This window comes from Triturus cristatus, chromosome 4_2 (assembly GCF_964204655.1).
Source record: "Triturus cristatus chromosome 4_2, aTriCri1.1, whole genome shotgun sequence".
Lineage (NCBI taxonomy): Eukaryota > Metazoa > Chordata > Amphibia > Caudata > Salamandridae > Triturus > Triturus cristatus.
The window spans coordinates 707,636,669-707,654,546 of record NC_140586.1 but is presented as its reverse complement, the minus strand read 5'-3'; the positions used below and the strand labels follow the sequence as shown (position 1 = coordinate 707,654,546).

Here is a 17,878-nt window from a genome sequence, read left to right as displayed (position 1 = left end):
ATCGAGCCCTCCGACAGCCCCTGGGCCAGCCCGGTGGTTCTGGTCCCGAAGGCGGCCTCCCCAGGGGTCGCCCCCGAACTAAGATTCTGTGTAGACTATCGGGGGCTCAACGCGGTCACCCGGGCAGACGCTCACCCTATTCCCCGAGCCGACGAGCTCATCGACCGCCTGGGGGCCGCCCAGTTCCTCAGCACTTTCGACCTGACCTGCGGGTACTGGCAGATCGCTCTCACGGAAGGGGCGAAAGAGCGCTCTTCCTTCTCCACGCCAGATGGCCACTACCGCTTCAGGGTCATGCCGTTCGGAATGAAAAACGCCCCAGCCACGTTCCAGCGGTTGGTGAACAAGGTCCTGGCCGGACTCGAGGAGTTCAGCGCAGCATACCTTGACGACATCGCCGTATTCAGCTCTCAATGGCACGAGCATCTCCAGCACCTCCGACAAGTACTAATGGCCCTGCGCCGAGCAGGCCTGACAGTGAAAGCCAGCAAATGCCAACTCGGGCAAGGCTCTGTGGTCTACCTGGGGCATCAGGTGGGCAGCGGCCAGGTCGCCCCTCTCCAGCCGAAGATCGATGCCATCAAGTCCTGGGAGCCCCCCACCACGCAGACAGAGGTTCGGGCCTTCCTGGGCCTTACGGGGTACTACCGGAGGTTCATTAAAAATTATGGTAGTATCGCAGGGCCCCTCACAGAATTGACCTCCAAGAAGCTTCCGCAGAAGGTGCAGTGGACCCCCCAGTGCCAGCAGGCGTTCGACGCCTTGAAAACCGCCATGTGCACCGCTCCCGTACTCAAGGCCCCCGACTACTCCCAAGGGTTCATGGTCCAGACCGACGCATCCGAACATGGCATCGGGGCCGTGCTCTCGCAGTTCGATGACAAGGGCATAGATCAGCCCATAGCTTTCATCAGCCGAAGGCTGCTGCCGAGAGAGCAGCGTTGGAGTACTATAGAGCGAGAGGCCTTTGCCGTAGTCTGGGCCCTCAAGAAACTGCGGCCCTACTTGTTCGGAACCCATTTTCGAGTACAGACGGACCACCGGCCCTTGCAATGGCTAATGCGGATGAGGGGGGAGAACCCCAAGCTACTACGATGGTCCATCTCCCTCCAAGGGATGGATTTCACTGTCGAACATCGCCCCGGGACGGATCATGCCAACGCCGACGGCCTGTCCCGGTTCTTCCGCTTCGGCGAGGAGAACCCCCCAGTGGATGGGTAGTTCTCCACGCCTTTCAGCTGGGGGGGACGCGTGTGAGACCGGCCTCACGGCGTGGCCCTCTCCATCATCCAGCCAACCTGCAACCACCCTCAAGACACGACATCCCCGACTCCGGCCGCCCCAGCCACCCCCGATCCGCGGGCCGGCCAGAGGCCTGACCAACTCACCACCCTACCACGCATGTCCAACCAAGGAAGCGGGAGCCTCAACACAGACCCAGAGGCGCCAGCCCAGTCACACCTCGGGTCGCCTTCCCCGGGAGGACTCAATCGGCCACCAGGCCCCTGGGGAGCAGGCGCCTCCCCTACCGAGCGTCTGGGGTCCCTCCCAGGCCACCTGAAAAGACCAAAGAAGTGAGCGGCAGGAAATCCCGCCGAACCCCCTCCGTCACCCCAGTCCCCCCTCTGCGAGCACTCCGGACTTCAAAGAACCAGCGGAGTATAACAAGGGGTGCCGGAGAAACAAGGACAGAGAAGACCTGGAACCATCTGAGCCTGCAGACGCTGTCGCGGCTCCTGAACGCTGAAGTCACCTGGGCCTGCTGAGTGACTCGCGGCCTCTTGCTATTGAACCATCTGAGCCCTGCGGACTAGGTCGCGGCTCCCGAACACTGAACCACCTAGGCCTGCTGAGTGACTCGCGGCCCCCAGCTATTGAACCATCTGAGCCCTGCTGACGGAATCGCGGCTCCTGAACTTCGACCACCTGTGCCTGCTGAGAGACTTGCGGCGCTCCCCTTGAGGACGACTCGGGAAGAGATCGCCCAGAGACACGACACCCTCCGGATCGAGGATTGTGAGCTTCCGCAGGGTATTTCGCAGAGACACTATCTTGAAAGACTGTCCCGCTACCCCCATTCCCCACGACTGACTTGTGGTACGGTGTGCCACTGCTGTACTATTCGCCTTTTGGGTCATAAAGATCCCTTGAAATCATCGATAAAAGAACTTATCGTCCTACAAAGAATACGTGTGGTGTCTCTCTGTTCACAGTGCAGTTCAGGGTGTGCGCGCCTGGTTCGGCTTATTTGGGAGAGGTGGGTCAAAGGGGTGGGCAGGACGTGTATCGAACCCCCTTCCGGCGAACGCCTTTCCAACATCCTGCTACAGGGTTTCCAGGTGCTTATATGTTGTGATCAGCGTGGGATTCTTGCTCCATTAATTCTGCGTTCACCTCATCCTTTTTCTTCTCTGCTTTTCCAGAGTTTTAGTTGTTGGTGTCTCTGTTGGCTCAGGTTCTGGTTCAATGAGAGGAAGCCTGCAACATCGGCCCTTTCCAATTATTGTGACTTTTATCGGTTTATGATTGCTTTGAGCTTTGATGTTTGTTTTCTCCTGCAACCTCTTGCCATTTGAATCTTCTCTGCTTCCTGGTTCGCTCCATTTTTTACTCTCCTCATTCCGATTAGATGATTTATCTCCTGTATCTGCGCTTGGATATCTATTACTCCGAGTTGCATTTTTCTATAGGACTTGAGATGTTTTTTCTCGCCCTGCACCTTTCTCAATTAATTGGTTTCGATCTGATCGCCACTTTTCCTGTCTATTATTTTGGTCTGCTTCTTTTGCTAATGAGTATCCTGCAGCTATATCGAGATCCTGATTCGTCTGTTTTTGGATAGTGGGGGCGATGGAGATCGAAGTATCTTGCATTGGCTTGGGTTCTAATATACGTTTCGATTGTTCTGCGGCTGTTGAGGGTGCCTCACAAGTGGACACTTTCAATGATTTTTTTTCCCCCTTGGGATGTTTTGATTGTAAACATTGGAAAGTTTTTCTTCGAACTTAAGCTTTGTTGTTTGTTATTTTTAATCCTGGCCTTCCTTGCGTGTTTTCTTTGCCTTTTTGTTGGTTTTACAGTAGGCGAGGTCTTAAGGATGCTCTGTGTTGCTTCCATTTGATAATCCGTTATGTCCGGTTGGTCATCACAACCCTCTTGCTCTGTTTCACCCTTGGCTTTACTACTTCACTTTGTTATTGATTTATTGCCTTTTGATATTCCCTTTGTTTAAATCTTATTTTGAGTTTCCCTGTTCTGCTTGTTGTTACATGTTTATTTTTTACGGCCCCTAGAATGTCCTTTAAAATTTTGGGCAGAATTGCCAATTTCTCAATTATAATGCCGCAGCCACAATTAGGCAGTTGTTTGTAATTGTTTGTTTGAGGCTCCAAGTTTCCCCTGAGTGTTAGTAGGGACGTGATTAAGTTCATCTTGGCGTTTATGCCTGAGATGTGGCCAGCGATTAAATTAATGAGGTCTATTTGGGCTTCCATTCTAACTGATTGGTAATTCAGTACCCTTGTTGCTAGATCCAGCGTGCCTAACACGGTTTGACTCCATTGTGTATTTGGATAATCTTCACGGCACTTCCCCGAATCGCCTGACCCGTGATCGATCCTACTAACGGATTAAATTGTTATTTGGGATGACAGGTTTAATTGGTTTATTTTTGTAGAAAAACTACTGCCATCCTCTGGTACGATCACTTGTTGGTCATTACTGAGGGACAGGCTTAATGGAGTGGATACCACCATTCCCAATCTACTCTGCTGTGCTCCCCTGCGGCTTTCCAGTGGCAAGAGATTCCCTTGGGTTTCTTTTTTCTGTGTTTTAGTTTCCAGAATTTCTAAAAGGTTGGAATCATTAGATAAGGAAAATGAGTTTGACCAGGTTTCTTCCGCGAGGACTACCCGCACTGCTGATTTGTTTAACTTTAACTTTCCCTCCATCGATTCCTTTCTGTTTCCCTCAATTACTACGCTTCTGGTTGCTTCCTTTACATTTCTTGTGGACTTGAACTGGTGTACCTGTGCAGTTACGGTTACCAGCTTACATGCTGGTAGATCTGTCATTGATTTCTCTGGGGCTGGTTCCCCTGTTGGTGCGTCGTTGGTGTTTGCCAGTACCTGTAAGGAGGAAGCACTTGTTATGACGTGAATGGGGTCGCTATTTGTTTGTTGAGCGGGTGTTCCTGTCTCGAAGAGGCCCTTGTTGGTCCTAATATCTGAGAAAATTGGACTTGGCAGCTGGGTAGCCTCAACTGTTGGTGCATAAATAGCAGCCATTGGGTCCTGTAAAAAGAAGAATTTATGAATCCCGGTTTTGCTTCACGGACTCAGAGTTGTTGTTTCCGGATCGGCGCTGAGACCAACCTCTCTTTCGGTCTTGAAGCCTTTCCTTATCGGCTTGATGGAGCTTTCTTCAATAGGTTTTTTTAGATTTTGGTTTTATATGGTTTTTTGCCTGTTGCCACTTGACGAACTTTCCCCGATCTCATTTCCTTTGTGGGAAAGTTGAGTTGGATGTTACAAGATTTTAAAAAAATTAGTTTTAGTTATTGGGGGTCTGGGTTATTCTGTATTATTCCCTCTTTGGTGCACTGAGAGCTCCTGTGTGCTCCTGTGTGCTCCGGTGTGCCGCTTACTAAGTCCAATTCTGCTGACCCTCCGTGCCTCCCTTGGTGGCTGTTGCTGACGGGCACTGTTGCCGGAGCTTGCTCTCTGACGTTGTTGCTGCTGAGGCACTCGATTTACTGTGCCCGAGGAGTTTTGAGGATCGGGCTAGTCAAAATCTAGCGCCTGCCCACCCCCTTTACTCCTTATGCTTTACTTTTACTGCTGCTGCTTTTGCTCACCTTGGCCCCCTTGTGACCTCTGAGCCTCTATACCTGAATGAAGCCGAGGGGTAACGCGGTAATACTGCTGTAATACTGCGGTGAAAGAGGGTGGCGGGACCGGAGTGGCTACAAGTGGTGACACACTGAAGATGCTGCTGCCATACCCGCACGGTCTCCACTGTCTCCACTGTGTCCACCGCTACAACCACTGCCCCAGAACAGCCATACCAAGTCCGCTTGCAACCAGCAGCTCACCTCTGCCTCGGCCTCCTGAAATCTCTGTAGTCTCTGCAGTCTCTGCGGTACTCAGCTCTTCTGGGAGGGGCTGCTGTCGCCCCTCACAGCCTCCTGTGACTCCCACGCTGCAGCCTCTATGTGGCTCCCGCAAATCCTGCTATAACTCACGGGATTCGCGACTCCCGGCTTCCCACAACACCACACCGCTGCCGTCACTGCTTCTATGCCGTTCCGCTCCTGATGCGATCCTTAACCTTAACGTCTGGCTCCTGTCGCGGCTCGCGGTTCTCGGTTCTCCTGGCGGGTTCTCCTGGCCTCTCGCTGCCGCTACACCGCCGCCGCAACTACTGCTCACGTGCTCATCCACAAGGTGCTCCACTCCACAAGATGCAAGACCTGGACTGGATTATTCCACACAGGATAAATGTGCACATGAGACCATGTAAATAATAATGTTTCTATGCACATATTGATATTTATAAAGAGGGGTTTTCTCCAGCCAAAGAAACCTTACTAAGTGTCATGTGCATATATGTACGTATAAAATAATTTCAGTATTCTGCTATTAAAAATCCTCCTTTCATTCATCCTTTGTCACATGCTTCCTCTCTGACTCATATCAAACCTTTCTGAGCCCCCAAACATCGTTCTCAAACTTCCCCCTCCTTTTTTTAGCCATGTCACCAAACTAACAGGTTCACACCTTTTGCTACTTACAAAAACAACATACTACTTCCCCCTCCAGATCCATTCCCATCATCTTATCCCAACTCTAAACTCTACTAAACACACAAGAAATCAAGAGCAAAGACCGAACACAACTAATGTTCAGAGAAACAAAAAAAAAAATTATTAACAATCTGCTAACTATTAACCTCTAATCTTGGGTTCCGAAGTAGCGTACTATTTGCCCCAAAGCGCTTCAACGCTTCGTCAGGTGTAGTAAGCACCTTATAATTGCAATTTACAATTCAGTTGTGTATGATATCCAAGATCCTTCATAAAAATACTGGCTGCCAGTAGAATTTAGGGCCATATGTAAAACTTCTGCAATTATCCAAAAAGTATGCATGGTCTACAGTACGGTTAAAACGTTTGCTGTAGACCCATAAACCATTTATACTGACAATATTCTGGCTCTGGGCTTCCTATGAATTTTGTTGCATACAAGCCATTCCCTGCCAGCGTCTGTGTATTGATGGTGCATGAGGGTGCAGTGATAGTGCCTTGAGTTAAAGGCCGCCTTCGACCTCATCCCTAGAAATCTCCTCTGGAAATCCTTAAAAATGGGGTACCGGGGGAGATGCTCATTCAAATTATAAGATTGCATGAGGATAATTTTGTGAAGGTTGGGGTCTGAGGGGTGAGCTTACTGACCGAATTCGAGTAGACAGGGGCGTAAGGCAGGGATGTGTGCTGTATGTAAATGGTATTCCGGAATACTTATTGGGCTGCGAACATGATTCTCCCAAACTAGGTGGGGTGCCAGTACCTGCCCTTTTATTTGCAGATGACACCATTCTAATATTCCAAACTCCAAAAGGTTTACAATGTTTAATAGATACCTTTGGTGCATATTGCGAGACTAAGGGCCTGGAAATAAATTCTAGCAAAACAAAATATATGGCAGTCAATCCTCAAAAGTCTTTTAAAAAATAATTTAACTGTTAAAAACCAGAGGCTAGAATATGTGCATAATTTTAACTATTTAGGTATAACCTTGGACACTAAAATATCTTTGAAATCGCAATTGGAAAAAAGCAAGATCATTTTACTCCAAAACTCTCTACCAATAGTAAAGAAACATGAGAGTAGTATCTCTAAAGCGGTATCCCCTGCCCTTGAGGTATATAAGTATAGGGCACAATCGGCATCCCTTTACGGGGCAGAATTATGGGGGCCCTCAAACAATAACACTTTTATGGTAGGAGAAAACACGTTTTTTAGGAAACTACTGCGCCTTCCTATGCGTACACCACTAACACCTATTGTAATGGACCCAAATGTACGCCATATGGATCACCAGGCAATTTTACGACCATTATTGTTCTGGGTGCGACTGTGGTCTACAGCAGAGCTTGTGCTTTATAAAGAAGGGCTAGAGGAAATCTTAAGGCTCAGCCACAGCACAGGTTTGCCTTGGCTCAAGCTTGTTCATTGTTGGGTCAATAAACTAGGGCTGAAGCATTTTTGAGAGGAGCCTGCTCAATTGTCTATGGTTTCTAAGAAAATATTAAAATCAACTTATTGGGCCTATATTCAAGACAGCGCGTCTCATAGCTCAGCCATTGGTACACTAACAAACGGTTCCTTTTAATGAAACAAACTAGGAGCTTTGAACCATTTTTGGACGAGGTGCAGCAACAGTTAGCTAAATCCCTATATATGAAAATTCTATACAGCATTCTTTACATTAATTCAAACACATCGAAATGGGCTTGTAAACAAGGGGAGGAAAATACTGAGTGCTGTACATTGTGCCAATCTGGTGCAAGTGAAAATGACCTACATTTATTATTCTTCTAACCTGTTTATGTAAAATCTAGAAGGAAATGGATCAAACCCATTTGTCGGATATTGGGAATTAGGTCATGTTATGAGGCAGTAAGAATATTGAGAACTGATACCTCTCAAAAGGTCGTTTTTAGCGTCAGTAGGTACTTGTTTGCTGTAGGTTTAATAAGAGCAAATGAAGGTTTGAAATTCGAGTATTTTATATTTGGAATATTGTCACCGCATACGTTCTGCACTTGCACCCTATGTACTACATTTGTAATACTGTTACTATACTAGTTTTGCACCTGCACTTTATGAATCATCAAGGAAACTAGTGGAATGCCATATCAAGTATATATGTTGCTCTTAAAAGCACTTGCACTTTTTGAATTGATTTCTAACCAGGAAGTTTTATCTAAAGGATGCCAGATAGGTATTTATGGTCATTGGCTATCTATAATGATATTTGCTGCAACTCCTCAATGTTTTATTTATTTATAAAGCTTAAATTTTAACTGTATTTTTTTTCAAAGATAATTGAGAAAGGTCCTGTATTCAAAATATGAATTTTCATACTTATGCAAGTGTCTAGCGATACCGTTGGAAATGTTTTATGATGTGCAAATTGTTGTTGTTTATCTTTTATGGTTTTTCAAACCGAAATAAAGACTGAATTGAATTGAATTGCCCTGAGTCTTAACATAGTTCCAAAAAGGGCTGGGGAATCTGGCGTTGGCGGCACTTATGGTGAAAAACAAATATGTTTTCTCTGACATATACAGGTTTTTTGGTTAATCTCAATTACTGTAATCTTGGCGAAATGCTAATTTGTCAAGTTTTTTTCCTTTTCTTTCCTTTTTTACTTGTTAATCAGGTCACACTGTAAATAAACTGCGTAAGCACCCAGATTCGGAAGTTGCTGGTCTGGCCAAAGAAGTTTACAACCAATGGATAACGTTTATTAAAGAGAACGCAAATAAGACATCCATAGAAGTGCGAAGCGACTCCCAAACCGAGAGCCTAAGAAACAATGCACGAAGGTTGCTGTCTGAGTCCTTGCAGCTTGAGGTAGGTGGTTACAGCTTTCTTTTTAAGTCGTGTGTTTTATTCCCTCATCCAATGTGTTGTACAGATCTGAGTCACAACAACCTCCCATCGCCCTCTGGCGTAAATCTTCCCTCCCCCTTTTAGTGTTTTATTATAATTTGCTAAATACATTCTATGACATGTGGTACCCTTCATTTTTTAACTTCTATTAGTAAGGTTGTAAATGTGTTGTGTTGTTCCCTCCACTATTGCTTTGTTACAAATCCTGATGCCCACATGTTTTTGCCATTTTCAGTTTAACAAAAAATGTGCAGATAACACTTGTGATACCGACTTTAAACCTAGGTGTCACACACAGGTGTTGCACATTTTATAGAGGAAATATTTCAAAATCGCATTACATGACACTTTGCTGATTTAGAGGCAAAAACCTGAATGTGCACATGGCACAAAATAGACCAAGTGATACAACCGTAGAGACAAGGGAAGTAACAGCACCGTAAAAGCGTGCTTGAAAGAGTTATAAAAAGAGGAAATACATTGCTAAATAGTTATAACACTTAATAAAGTTTTTCATAATAAGATTGCTCATGAAATTATGTTTTATTATTTACCTACTGATGAAAACTAATGAGTTTAATCATGAGCCCTAACAGTTCTATTGCCTTTCATTGCATATGCATTATAAATCGATTGTGGTGCAATTATGCGATAAAATTAGCTAGGAAGTTGAAATTTACAGAGGTGATTGTAGAGACCTTAATGATTTTAAAAAATGTAGAAACGATTTTGGTAAAATGGGTTTTAAGAATAATTTACATGTATGGAAGTTGAAACATCTGTCGTAGTAGACCATAGCTAACGCTAATCTACTTTGTGTAATAATACATTGGTGGAACCTTTATTTTTATTCTTTTATTATGAAATAATGATTTGATGCATTATATTTGTTTCCAGTTAAGTTCAATTCATTTAGAAGCTTCTGTATGTATTTTAAGCTTTAAGCATGTTCTTTCTTGAGCTGCAATTTCCCCTTAGCAAGCATAATAATTCATTGACATTTTTGCAAATGTTGCTTTATTTGTTCTGTGCAAGTTTCAGTATACATGCAAGGAACTTTCTTTCGAAGTTCATGGTGAAATGACTTGTTGGGAAAGTCAGTTCTCAATGATGACATTGTATATTTTCTTACCATTGACAAACCTGTAAGGCCCAGAAACCTGAGTTGTTCTCATGAAATGCTTGGGAAAGAATGCATGAGTAACTAAATGTATTTTGTGACTACATACGTAAAATAATGATGCGATGGACTGACTAGTGGAGTTATACCGTGTCATAAGGACTATAAAAGAAGAAACCCCAAAGGAGGGGAAATGCCATACTCTCTCTTCCTCTGGTGCAATGCAACACCAGACTTTTTTTCCTTTTGACAAGGCATCATTATTTTTTTTCATAGGGCACCACTCATTGCACTTTGGATTTATCCTTTTCTTGCAAACGCCTAATTTTTCCTATCTTGAACTGCCCTTTACCTAATGCTGCTTCATTCATGCAGTCGTCCTGGAATTAATCTTTGCCGAACTACTTAATTTTTACTTCATGTTTTCTTTTTGCTAATGCTCATAGACTCGCCCTTAGAGGACTTTAAAATTGATTCTTTTTCCCCTTGCTTTGAATCTTAGATAGAACCGAACTATTCTTCTGCCTCTAATGGTGGTGTAGAAGCCTGTAATCTTGTATCTGATGTTTGTTTAAACTCATCCGTTTGGATTTGAACTTCTGACTAAATGTGTCGTCTCGTACTACATGCTTTAATATTCTTGACCGAGATGATTAAGAAGTTGCTTATTTGTATAAATTACTCTCTTAATCTAAATGCGTTGTTGCAAAAATCAGCAAATGTTTTCAGAATATCAAGTTTCTTCTATTCTGTGGTGCAGCAGCGGAGCTTCTAGTTTCTATTTTTCTGGTTAGACTTCATTTCTTCAGAGATTGGGTCTCCCCATTGCAATACTTTATTTGTACAATATGGTCCTGAGAGTAGTGTATCTGAACCTTATTTAAAACTTGTGAGTTGGTTACCAATTAATTGTCCTCATTGGGTGGCTAATATTGATGTTTTGGACACCCTAATTCCCACCCTTCCTATCAGTGGAGAAAGATCCATCCGGGGACCATTGGCCTCTGTGGTGAGGGTAATTCTGTAGTCCATCTAACTGTAGGGAGACTAGTGTAGTTAGAGGGATAGATGAGCAAGTAGTGAAGTGGAAACTAAACTTAAAATATTTATACTGCTTACGGTGGATCACATTCCAGATTCTTACTGCCAAATTTATCAGCCGTTTGTACTGTATTTCAAGTGATTTGAATAAATAACAATTTTTTTAAGGAAATGGAGCCTGTCACCGTGTTCTGTCAAGTACTGACACAGCATGCAACCTAGATTTGAGATTTTAGAACAAATATATTGTTGCCACTCCCGAAAAACATGCCCCATCACAATTTGGCCATAAAATTGGGTGCAAATTGAACGTCAACCTTTGAGATGGAGCCTGCTGTGCACATTAGTGGGTGTGCAGTTTGCACCCAATAATGCACCAATGGTGCATGTTATTCCTCATTTTCAGGACGTGCAAAGCTGCATGTGCACTATTTGCTTTTCCAATCTGATCCCTGATTGTAAAACATTTTGGGGTAAAAGGGAGTTTGTGCCATGATGTGGTTCTGCAACCTAATGTAAGGAGCGCTTTTGCTGTATCAGTTGATCATCATTATTTAAATGGTGCCAACAAGGACAACACAAATGTAAAAGCAGAATAGTATTCTGGTGGGGACATGAAGAAAGAGATAACTTTAGTACAGTTTTTGCAAGTGTCAGTCAGCTTAGCGAGCAGCTTAATTTAATTTCTCTCTTTTGTTGTGGTTTCATTGGGTAGACCTAAGTGAGTATCACTGTAGGGAGACTATAATGGTTTAATGAGGTATGAAGAATGGCACCCTTACAAGCATGGGGTGGTTTGTAAATTATAGTCCAACAGGTGGATTAAGAGACAGGGTTTTGAATTGTGGCCTACCTTTCCCTAATGTTAAGCAGCATTTGTAAGAGGGTGAAAGAAAGTTTGAGTTGGTGTCTGTAGTATTTGTTTAGTGGTAATGCTGTGGCCAGTGGTCTAGAACCAGTTTAGAGGCTCTGTGTGAAGCTAGAAAAGCGTTGTGTTAAAAAAGAATTAAAACTAACAAAAACTAAAACAAACATAACTCATTTTATTGTCTGCCTATGTCGTGTTAAGTGCAGAGCCTGACTCCTGGCCAGGCAGGGGTTGGAAATTTGGTAAATCGTAAAAAAAAATCAAATTCACTGAAAAAATATAGTTGAAAGCTGAGGTATGTATGCTTCTGGCTTATACGTGTAAAACTATGGAAGTTTGTCAGTAGCAGACTGGACTATGGCAACACTATCTAGGCCTGAATCTACAAGAAAGTACTGTGCAAGCTCCAGAACGCCAAAGCCAAACTGATACCCGACGTCCCCTGCCACCACCACATCACCCAACACCTCCACAATCTCCACTGGCTCTCCATCGAAAGAAGAATAACCTTCAAGCTCCTCACTCACGCTTACAAGCCTCCACAACATTGGACCAGCATACCTAAAGAACCGCCTCTCCTTCCTCGCACGTAAGAGGCACCTGCGACCAGCTAACCTATCTCTGCTCACCATCCCAAGTATCTACGAGACCAGAACGGGAGGAAAGTCCTTCTCCTAACTCGCAGCAAGGCCTGGAACGACCTCTCTCTCCACCTCCGGCAAACCCCCCACTGCCCCAGTTTAGGAAGGACCTCAAGACCTAGCCCTTCAGATCATCCCAGCAGTCAACTGAGCCAACCCCTCCTCCCCTCCCCCCCCCAGCGCCTTGAGACCCTCTCGGGTGTGTAGTTGCGATTTACAATCCCCTGATTGATTGAGTTATGGATACCAATGCACATAACACACGCCATATTTTGCACTACCCACCATGCTCGAAACTCAAATTTGCCTGTAGTACAGAAGAAAAGAGCAGCACTATCAAGAGAACAACATGGTTGACAGCGTGAGTTACGACATGTGTTGTGTACATTGGTATCCATAACTGGTGAACTTCATTGGTTTTGCACTTATGAGCCAGAACTAGAAATCACTTTTTCAGTTAAATAAAATAATGTGTTTTATATGTATACATGTATATTACACAGTAGCAACCATCACTGTGTCGTCATAGTTTGGTCAGAGTCTCCATCGGAAGAGTGTTTTTTTTTGTTGCTAATTTGGCGTAGTGTGACAAATCTTCAAGAAACTTAAAATTTTTTTTTTTTTTAAAGTTGATCTACCTCTGCTCCTTCCTGCAGTGTTTTGGGGTTATCATTAAATGGGAGCTGAGAAAAAGGGGTTTGTCCCAAAGTGTTGTTTTCACATGTTAATTCTAATATGATATTTTGTGAAGTGACACAGAAAAAATGGCTCAACAGAATTAAACCAAATTAGACAGAAAATTAGAAATCTACTCAGAAAGCATGCTTTTTGTTATTAAGTGTAAATCCATTCAGCTGGTTTGAAGAAATGTGGATTTAAATCATAATGATTTCTGGACCACTGCTCCTGCAGGACACAGATAGAGTGATCTGATTGGCTGAGAGAGTTTTTCCATCTGTTGTTTTGGTTTTACTGGTACCGTCCCTTGGGACTGAGCATTCTAACTGACTGGCCGCAGCATAAAGGAAAAGGTTGTAGCTGCCATTACAGGAGTCTGGGACCTCATCCTTGTGCCTTGAATTTAAAATTCTGTGTTTTTTTAAATCATAAACGTATTTGTTTAATCTTATTTCAACACCTAACTATAATGTCACTTTAACGTTTATTTTTTCAGAGAATTTCTGTTTCTTTTTTTAACATAAGGTAAGATCTTATTGCCATGCCTAACTATAATGTTACTTTAACCCTTGTGTTTTTCCAGTGAACTTCTGTGTTTTTTTTAAATCATAGTCAGTCAACTCCTCTGCAGCTCAGCGGGCGGTTGGCTGATCAAGTTCCCAAGTCCTCTCTGATGGCCACAACCTTTTGTTCTGAGTTGTGGCCAGTCAATTAGATTGCTTGGGGAAAAAAGCCCCCTCAGCCAATCAGAGGGCCCTATATTTTAAGTTTTCATTACTGCAGGACTTCAGTGAAATCAACTGTCCAGACATACCTTACTTTGTAACCTCTTCAAGCCCAACCCAATACCTCTTTAAATGCAAATATCTTGAAAACAGCTAAACGGACTCCCAGCAAATTTTAAACAGCACGCTTTCTGAGTATGTAAAGTTCTTTTTACCAAATTTGTTTAATACTATTCAGCCTTTTTTTCTGAATCGAATAGCATAGTGTACTATTGAAATTAACAGGGGGAATCAACTTTATGGGATGCCCCTTTTTCCCCGCTTGACAGATCAGTGTGAAACTTTCCATGAAAGAGCTACGGTGGATGGATTTTTTATTGTTGTTGAAATTTTTGTGGAGATATGTCAAAGTTATTAACAAAGCAGAAAACACTCTTCCTAAGGAAACTCTGACCTAATCATAACTAAATTGTGGTGACAGCCACTGTGTAAAATGTATATGTAAAAAATATATATGCATATATATTCTCTTTCTCTCTCTCTCTCTCTCTCTCTCTCTCTCTCTCTCTCTCTCTCTCTTTCTCTCTTTCTCTCTTTCTCTCTTTCTCTCTTTCCCTCCCCTTTTAATTGGGGGTGGCCAAATTCCCTAAACCCATTCTTAATTTTTATTCTACAACTCTGCAACCTTTTTGTACTTGTATTTTCATATTTATTACATATTTGTTTTTTCTTAAGTCATTATAAGGATGGTTTCTGTATTTTTATATACTTACCATTTCTTTAATGACTCGTGATATAATGACAGCAAAAGAGACACAGATGATGGACGAAATGCAGAACAAATCAAATATTCACCCCACCCAATAGATCTGGGTTAAATCCATAATTCTTTTGCTCACTATACCACTGGATTTAAGCTAGCCTGGTTGATGAGGTGTGAAACCTTGAAACCAGTCCTAGGATGCTTGTTTCCAGTCCAGGGAGGACCTGGCTTTGCAGTTAGGGCCGGACTGTTCCCATGTGGGTCAAGACCGATTTGCATAATGGCTAGATCTCAACTGGAATGGCATGGGGAGCAAAACAACGGTGGATTTAGGTCTAGATCTCTGTACTGGGGTGAATGTATGAGGTTGTTAAGCATTCTGACTATCAATTGTTCTTTTTGCCTTCGTGATATAATGACAGCTAATGTAAATGTCCTCCTGTTGTATTTTGTGTGTGATGCCATGAATGCATTGTTGTAGCCCCTTGAGTTCCTGGATGGAACACACAGGAACCACACCTTAACCAGTACTCTGCAGCATCAGGAGTCCACTGGGATGCATGGATGGACTTTTGTCACGGGCACCTATGCACAATGATGCACAGAAGGCTGAGGATAGGCAGTACAGGGCTACTAGCAGAGAGCTTAAAGCATAACGAGCAGATCCTAGACAGGGGAACATTTGGCTGAAGCTGAATATTGCTGTGAACCAGATTAAAGCCAGGCTGCTTCAGAAAGCCGACGGCTAGTCGTATCCTTGTGTTTCAAGTCAGTGAAAAAGTAGGGAAAACAGGTGTTTAACTGGCATATTCTCTTAAGGATTGTGATCAAGGGCCAGCCTTTGAATTGTGAGCCTAAGTTCAAGATTGATGGGTCAAATTTATGCATTTGTGAAGTTAGCACTAAGCAAAGATGCTGGCTTCTTTGCAAAATAAAGGTTCTAACTCGCAGTGTACGGAAGTGCATTGCACTATGTAACTGGTACTGTGGAAGCGTGCAAGTTGCAAAAGAAAGTGTATGATAAAGTGGGTGTACTCTCCCCCTGAGACTTCAAGAGTGTGACTCAGTACTGCATTGAATGCTTACCGACAAATGAGGGCATACTATAAACATCAGTAAAGTTGATATAGCTGTGTGTGTGTATGTGTCTCCATCCACGTTGAGCATCAGTTGGAGAATATAGGGGCCTATTATGAGGGCAGTCGGTCGGACGATCGACCGCCATCACAGCAGGAATGGGACTGCCCGATAAGGAGTCGGAGGTCCCACCCGCCTTATTACGTTAGGGCTGCCAGCACAGTGGTCACAATGTACTCAATAATACTGCGGCATGTGCTCCGGCCCTAGAAAAGGGCCAAAGCGCAAGCTGCCGTGTTCTCGGGCACTTGGTTCACATCAATGCACCATGTTCCAGGCACCATGTGGTGCCTGGGGCACGGCGCACGGGTGTGTAGCAGGGCACCACATGTGCCCCCATGGGCCTTTAACAGTGGCCCTTGGGTGTCGGGCCCTGGGGCCCCTGAAGTCCTCTTCCATCTGTCTTTACATGGCAGTGGGACTGCCATGTAAAGGCTGAGTGAAAGGGACATCGTAATCCCTACAGCGTTGCCTGCGCAGACACTGCCTCCATTGTAGGGGTTACAGTCCTACCGCCGCCCTTGATGTTGGGAAAACTGGCACCGACAGTCTATCCGGTGGTGGTCTGGCCGACACCATTATTGGGGCCTTAGTGTCCCATGGATCAGTCCATGCTGCTGCTCAAGCAGTACGGCACAGGAAGGTGTAAGGGTGGCAGTGCCAAGGCGTTGTGATAGAATAAGCGAACCTAAAGGTCTGCAGTTCCGTGAAGGACTTTGCTGCTACATTTGCTGTTGTTTGCCATCAGGCGCTTCGCTGAATCCCACCTAATTCATTGTAACCTGCCAGGTCATCTGTGCATTTTTATTCCGTGCCCAGGTAGTAGATGGGGTGCATGGTAAAGGAGTGGTCTTTGTGCAGCGCTATGCGAAGGCCAGTTTGTGCACCTTGTCCCATGTGTTCCTCTGAGTGAGGGTGAGACTGAGGCACTGGGCTGCAGACTAGTCCCACTCGCTGCTATTTTCTAACCTTGATCTCTTATTTTTCCCTCTAGGCAGATCATCCACTGGTTGAAAACATTGAGCGCGAGGCTTTCCATGTGTGCTCCCGGCTCATCAATGTCCCCTACCGGAAGACGGTGCGAGCCCTGGTGTTCACCTTAAAGCACAAACCGGAAGTCCGTAGCCAAGTGAAAGACAGCGCACTGACAGTGAGCACGCTTGTTCGGAGCCATAAAAAGTGATGCTTCTCCAGCCAAGGCCCTGCGGGATACAACCACCGCACATTCCGCTTTGAGTTACAGTGTCAGCCCAAGACAGGTGCCCCCGGTGACTGCCAGATGGGCTTATTTCTTTTGGTTTCTTCGTCCAACAGATCAAAAAACTGTTATGCCAGTCATTGGGAGATGCAGTGACTTTTTTGATGAACTCCCCAAGGTTACATTTTTTGTGTTTACTCGGTGTATTAGTGCATATTCTTCGGCAAATATTTCACACACATTCTGCACCGCTGATAAAGGCATTCCTTAACACTTGGCTTTTGGTGACTCTGCAGTGTTTGCACACTCTTGCAATATCTGACTGCGCGTGACAGTCAGTCAAGAACCCACATGGGCCTTGTCTGCAATAAGCGGTCGCTCTTAATGCTTTTATACACCACCACCCCCTTATTATTATTTTTTAAGTGAATAATTCCTGTAATACAGACTAGAGGAGGTATGAATGCTACAAAGAGAATTGTGAACAATTAACATCTGCACCAATATGTATCAAGAAAGGCCCTTAAAGGCAAGATATGTCGTGCGAAGAGCAGTGTTTTCATGGTGGGATAACTGGACAATAACCTTAATTGCTCAATCAAATGGCAGAGGGTAAAGGTAAAAGTGGAATCTTTAATATTTTGTAAGCATTTTTTTAAACAAATAAATGTTTATTAATTGAAGTATGCAAATAAATCATTGGGCTCAAAAAGATCATATTGAAGTGGGGAGAAAATTTGAAACTTTCAAAACCGAGCATTACTTTCATTGTCTGTTACATTTATTACACTTGGATGACCAGGCCTCTTATGTTCCCTTTGTAATATCCTTGAGTGAATGTTGCAGGCTGTAACACAGTGGTTGCTTGTAGTGTTGGACGGCTGACTTAGTGATACTTAAACATTGACTCCTAAAGTGTGCCTTATAAAGCAAACCTACTTGGGCCAGAAATGGGAAGACATGGTTTCTGCCGGTAAGTGTTGGTCCGACCATTAGAAGCAAGTTTAGAGAAAGCACTAATGCTGCTTGT

The 17,878-nt window shown here is 44.1% G+C and overlaps 1 protein-coding gene across 1 annotated transcript in view; it reads left to right on the top strand.

Moving 5' to 3' along the window:
* TCEANC2 (transcription elongation factor A N-terminal and central domain containing 2) overlaps nt 1-17,531 on the top strand; it is a 106,384-nt gene extending 88,853 nt beyond the window's left edge. Inside the window, exons 3-4 of the mRNA XM_085602572.1 lie at nt 8,445-8,638; nt 16,645-17,531. Of these exons, the coding sequence (XP_085458698.1) occupies nt 8,445-8,638; nt 16,645-16,833 (383 nt within the window). The 3' untranslated portion in view covers nt 16,834-17,531. The remainder of the gene's footprint in view (nt 1-8,444; nt 8,639-16,644) is intronic.
* The last annotated feature ends 347 nt before the right edge of the window (nt 17,532-17,878 follow it).